This window comes from Eupeodes corollae, chromosome 2, assembly GCF_945859685.1.
Source record: "Eupeodes corollae chromosome 2, idEupCoro1.1, whole genome shotgun sequence".
Taxonomy (NCBI): domain Eukaryota; kingdom Metazoa; phylum Arthropoda; class Insecta; order Diptera; family Syrphidae; genus Eupeodes; species Eupeodes corollae.
Genome location: NC_079148.1, coordinates 137145294 through 137151493, shown reverse-complemented (window position 1 = coordinate 137151493; position 6200 = coordinate 137145294). Strand labels below are relative to the sequence as shown.

Genomic DNA, 6200 nt, shown 5'->3' with positions numbered 1-6200 from the left:
TTATTGTTGAGCATCCTTCCTTGGCCAATGGGTATAGACTTAATTCATTACAAGGAAAGGCGGACCTTAGTAAGTTGTGGGCCGAATTGGCTGAAATTTGGAATTTGAATGGCCCTCCTATGAAAAACATTGCTGGTTGGAGGAAGGTAAATATAATTGTGATTTTTTAAATGTTTTGTCCATGCAAAAAACCGGAGGTGGGCCATTCGAAGAAGTAAAAGTTACGGATGATGAGGAAAAAATAATTGAGCTGACATCAATTCGGAAGGCAGTATCCGGATTGTAGTGCCCTTCTTTTAGTGCTCCAAGCCCAAAACCATCCACAGCCGCAACAACTCTATCAGTTGCATCGCCGTTGGCAGCAGCATCACCATCGACAGCCCCATCTTCCTAGGATTCAAAAATAAATTATGAAGATAATGTAGAATGCATATTAAGAGGAATAGTTAAAAGTCCACCGCATTTCCCAGGAAATGATCCTGTACAAAATAGAAAAAAATTGGTTTCTTAAAATGTTTTTAGCTTTTTACATTATAAATATTGTTCTTCCTATGAAATATAGGCATTTTACCCCGTTTGTGGCAGCCTAAACGACGAAAACATAAGGATACAAATGAATTAATGAATGCTCAAAAGGAAAATGATTAATTTTTTTAGGAAAAAAAAAATAATTGAACATTTTGAGAGAGCGATATGAGCAGGATTCTCTTCCAAGAGAAATGTCGATGGAGACCTGAGGATTCCAAAGATGTGTATTGAAGTCTTGGAATAAGTTAATTTGTAGTTTCCCATAATGCTTACCGATATCGTCTTCCAGTGGTCTTCGTTAAAAAAATGGGTGCCATCTATGCACCCAACAACTATAAGTACATTTTTAATTAATAACTATTTGCAATTTATGATTTTTGTCAATATTCGTTATATACTTAACCTCCTGGTATTGAAATTTTTTGATAAAACCATTGCTTTATTTCGGACTTTTCGTTTTTATCCACAGGGGACATAGCTTGGCTTTCAAAATATTTGTTGTTTCCGAAACTATTTTGGATAATATGCTTTGTGCAAGAGCGAGTCCAAAATCGTTGCCTGTCAACCATTGGTACCCTACGCCAACGCCACCCAAAGTCTCAATAGTTATAGCAAATCTTAATATTGAAGGTATGTATGTAAAACGACAACCGTCTGGCAAATTTATTGTTACCAGTATCATTATAAAGGCCTTTTTTGAAATTCGAAAACGTTGAACAAAACTACAATTTTGTTAAATTATTTTACAATAAGTAATATTAACATATTTTCGTTTGTATATTCCACTTTGTAACAAAACTAAATTACGTCGAAACATTTTGATTTCAATTTGCTTAGCTGAATTTGGAAATTAATCACAGATGATACCTATTTAGCTATCGTGCAAACGCTATCGTTTTGACGATTATCGTCTTACGTGAAGTGAGACTATCGTCGAAACGATATTGTCTTAGGGAATGACCCATCAGGTTTCAAAAGTAAACGTAAATAAAACACATATAAAATATTTTTTTTATTTTTAACTTCCCATAGGAAGCTATTGTAATGGGTCCGATTTGTCAAATTGAAAATTTTTGACATTTCTCGACGTTTCAAGGTCCCTAGAGTCGAAATAAAAGATTTTTAGAAAGATGTCTGTGCGTGCGTGTGTACGTACGTCCGTACGTTCGCGACGTTTTTTTCGTCCTCCATAGCTCAAGAACCAGTAGAGGTATTGACTTCAAATAAATTTTGTTATACAGATAATAAGGCAGAAAGATGCAGAAAGGGCTCTCAAGAAAATTGCATGGGTGTTTTTTTACCATAGCAGTTTGAAAAAAAGGTGACAATTTAGGTTAACCCTAAATATCTTACGACCCAAAAACGCTAGAGACTTGAATTAAATTTTATATAATATATTGTAACGTGATATCAAAGAAGTATATTTTTTGAACAAAATCCATTTAACGGTTTTTTTTATAAATAAAAAAAACTGAAAAAAAAATTTCTCACCTCCAAAATTTTACGACTAAAATTCATCTCCAAAACAACTTTGTGCAACGAAGAATAATGTTTTTGACATATGTAAAAATTTTGAGAAAAATCGAATTGACAGTTTTTTTTTTATAAAAAATAAAAATCTAAAAAAAAACAAAGTTGGTAAAAATTCAATATCGATTCAAATATCTTTTCAAAAACTTGAGATATTGGCTTTAATTTACTTTTATCTTTCAAAAAATATTGTTGTCAACATTTAGTTAAATTTTGAAAAAGATCGAATTGACAGTTTTCTTACAAAAAAATTAAAAACCGAAAAAAAAAATAACAAAAGTTGGTAAAAAATGATTTTCGACTCAAATATCTTCTCAAAAATTTGAGATAATAGCTTCAAACTAATTTTTACTTATAAGAAATATTGTATATGTTAGGACAAATTTTAAGAAAAATCCAATTGACAGTTTTTTTTACAAAAAACCTAAAAAAAATTTATAAAAGTTGGTAAAAATTTACTTTCGACTCAGATAGCTTTTATAAAATTAAAAACATTGGCTTCAAACTTATTTTATTTCACAAAAAAAATTTTTTTCGATATTCAGTAATTTTTATATAAAAATACAACTGTCCGTTTAACAAAAAAAAAATATAATCTACAATTTACAATATCTGTAACGAATTCAGTCTCTTTAAATTTCTTCACAATTTTGCCAATTGCTTGCGTAGTTAGACGATTGTGTAAGCCATAATATCCTCTTAAGCACGATATGTGGCTGTGGCAGAGTCAACATTTTTGTAGAAGGTTTTAACAAATAGTATGCGTTGTACGATAATTAAAGGATCCATTTAAGTAAATGTCAGACTTTCAACCGAAAAAACAAAAATGGTTTAATAACTTAGTTTGACAGATGTCAATGTCTAGCTATATTCATATTCATATTCATATTCATATTCATTACGTTATTTTAATGGAAAATTGTATAGGAAATTCAATTTCTTGCCAAAAGGGACCTAAGCACCGAATCGCTTAACCCTAAAGTTGAAATGTAGACTTTTTTTTCATTACGAGAAGAAAAGCATCAATTTTATAAAACAATTAGTTTAAGTTTTATTATTGATTCAAATAAATATGTTTTGGTTTATACTAGAGGTCAAAATCAAAGATTAATTATTAAGTCATTGGGCAGGTTCTGTCGACATAAGGAACTTGAAAGTTAGGCAAGTTTCTGGTATCTGATTGGCTAGCTGCCAAATAATTAACTTCCAATTAAGGCAACTTTAATGAAAGTTGACTGTAAAGTAAGTCAAGAAAAATTTCCCTAACTATCAAGTCCAGTCAACTCATGTCAAAATGACAGTTGATCATGTTTTTTAATTCAACTAAAAGCTGAACTTTATTACTCTATGATTTATTTATTTTCTGAACAACTTCATGTTATGATATTTGTAAAAGGGTTTATTGTCAATTTTGAAAAGAAATAACTAATATTTCTTAACAATACAAAATACAAATCGCGATGAACTTGTAGCTCGCTTGAGGAATACTTTTGTAGAAAAAAATTGTGTTGGTACTCTTTGTACTATAAACTTAAAGTAGAGGTTTGTGAAGTACAGTTCCGAGTTTTAAATTAATGACACTTGAAAAACTAACTAGTCGCCTTGGTCAAAATTTACGTTCAAAGAATGAAGTTGATTGCAAATGAAGGCCCTAATGTTGCCTGAACCTGCCCATTATCATAATCAACTGTGTCAAAATTGACGTAAGCACAAGTCCCGTTATCATTTATTTAAAATGTATGTTAATCAAAAGATGGCGCTATTTAAACCAGAACCTCACACAACCAACTTCTATGCTGATACTGCTCTGTGGGTGTATAACTGTATAAGAAGACTTTTGGACCGGAGCGTTGGTCTTCATGCGCCATCTCTTTTATGCTCATTCTTAAATCTAAATCTCCGACTTACCAAACTTACCTATTTTTTTTATAAATAGGTACCTTTCCAAAGGAAAGAAAAACATAATCAATTTTCTTTACATTTTATTTAACGAGACAAACGCGAGCGAGTAAACGGCTAAATGCCTTTGCTCAGTGATAAAGAAAATAAAAGAACAAAGTCAATCGAATGTTGCTCCCTTTTGTTCGTCTGGGATGGAACAGCGAGAACTGACCAAATGCTTTTCTGGGAGTAAAGTTTTTTTTGTTGTAAGGAAAACCAAAAAATAAAATAATAATAAATTATCAAATAGTTGGCGCTCATTTTGCAAATGCAACTATTCAATCAACAATTTCATAAATGCAACACGTTGTTATTTATCAATCAGTAATATTTTGATAGGATAGGCAGTGGAGCCATGTTGTTGCCCGGACGTTTTGAAACAGGTTGATTGACGTATCTGGAAAGTTTTTTCCAATAAATATAAAGCAATACAAAAACAAAGTATTTTTTTACCTCCAAAACACTGAGCTTCCACGTTTTAGCTCACCACGAGTCTGTAAATCATTCCAGCAATCCCTCCAGCCGTCGTACTCCGGCATAACTGGGGGACGTCCAGCCATAAGTCTAAAAATGAATAAGTCAAAGTTGAAGCATCCACAACTCTTTGAGATATATTTACCTTGATCCTGTGACAACCATGCAGGTGGACACGACTTGCAGAGGATACAAGATGCTCGCGAAGATGAACTAAGGAAGAAAAAACGTGAATATCTAGATTTTAAATGTCTATGCAAAATTACCTGAGTTCCACCAGCGCAATATGTCCTCGACATTTTATCTTTAACCAGATACTTGCTCACCATATAGACGGTGGAACTGGTCAACACCAGACACGCTACATCACACAGCAATTTCGGCACGATTCCTGAGAAAAAGCCAAAGATACCATCGTTGCGGAAGATCTCTTTGATCGAACCGAAAATCGATTTGTACAGAGACTCCTTTCCGATGAACTGGGCCATCATTCGCACCGAAATCACATGGAATGGATGGGACACTATCAGCCCACTGACACTAAGGACCACATCTCGCTTCAGAGCTGTCTTGAATTGAATGTACCTTGAAAGGAATATTAGTCAAGTGTTTCTCGACAAAGAAATTTTGTTTACGCATACAGTTCCTCATCGGAGACGATTCCTTCTTGCCATTTTGTGTCCACAGTAAGATCCGATATGGATTCATCGTTCTTCTCAGCCGGGAGACCTAGTTTGTCAGCGATCCGCTCACTGCACAGCATCCCCACGATGGAACCGACCAGTTTTGGTGTCAAACCGCGGTACATACCAAAGAAGCCATCCATTTGTCTTATGTAACCCGCTAAATTACAATGTTTTTGTATTTTCAATTGAAACAACCACAAAAGTAGCTTTGGGTCTAAAGTCTTCTCTTAACTCACCATATTGAAATATATTCGGCAGGAACATGATGGGTTTGCCGAGAATTGAGGTTCCTGGTCGAGGAGCAATGGGTTCATAGCCTAGCTGCAAAAAGAGAACAACAATTATAATTCTACTGAATGATGTAACCTTTTAATAATTTATATGAGAAACTCAACTTGTATTAGGACTTTGGAATATTCGAGTGGATGAAGGGCTGCACTGACTCCTAGTCTTAAACCAAAACGAATCCAATCGTTAACCTCCTTCTCATGATCGCTCATTGTTTGTGTTGAGTCGTTGTGGTCCATTTCGGGGTTTGTTTTAGTTTTTGATCGAATTAAATGATTGCTTTGATGGGTTTTGGGATGATTTTGATGAGAATTTGATTCTGATTTTGTGATTCCCGGGAGTCTTTATTGGTTTTCTTTTTTTTAACCGGCCTGTTCACTTATCTGAATCACTAATCACAGAAATTAATTTTTTTCGAAAATTTTTGACAGCTAAATTGTCAAAAAATATTTTTGTATTGGGACATTTTGGATTTCAGGTTCAAAATTCTAATTGGACTTTGAGAGTAGGAATGAACGCGTCCAGAGATAACAAAAAGTAATTTCGTGTTTATTCACAATCGAACGGTCTTTATATGTAATTTTATAGATATGTTTTCGAACAGGTATTTAATTAAAAAAAGAAATTTTCTTGTAGTTTATTTCAAAGTTTTTAGTTATGATAAGTTTGAATGAACAGTTTTTATTCCAACGATGAGACATAACACAAAATGCTTGTTACTAAAGGGTGATTTTTTAGCTATTATCTTTTTGG

At 33.2% G+C, this 6200-nt stretch overlaps 1 protein-coding gene across 1 annotated transcript; it reads right to left on the bottom strand.

Annotated features, from left to right (window-relative positions):
* Nucleotides 1–4023: 4023 nt before the first annotated feature.
* On the bottom strand, nucleotides 4024–5864 carry LOC129944754 (mitochondrial carrier homolog 2). The gene is made up of 7 exons (XM_056054419.1): nucleotides 5555–5864; nucleotides 5396–5480; nucleotides 5115–5316; nucleotides 4740–5058; nucleotides 4619–4686; nucleotides 4453–4563; nucleotides 4024–4396 (listed from the first exon to the last, which is right to left on the bottom strand). The coding sequence occupies exons 1-7, from the start codon at nucleotides 5684–5686 to the stop codon at nucleotides 4321–4323; spliced, it is 993 nt and encodes a 330-aa protein (XP_055910394.1). The 5' UTR covers nucleotides 5687–5864; the 3' UTR covers nucleotides 4024–4320.
* Between the last annotated feature and the right edge of the window lie 336 nt (nucleotides 5865–6200).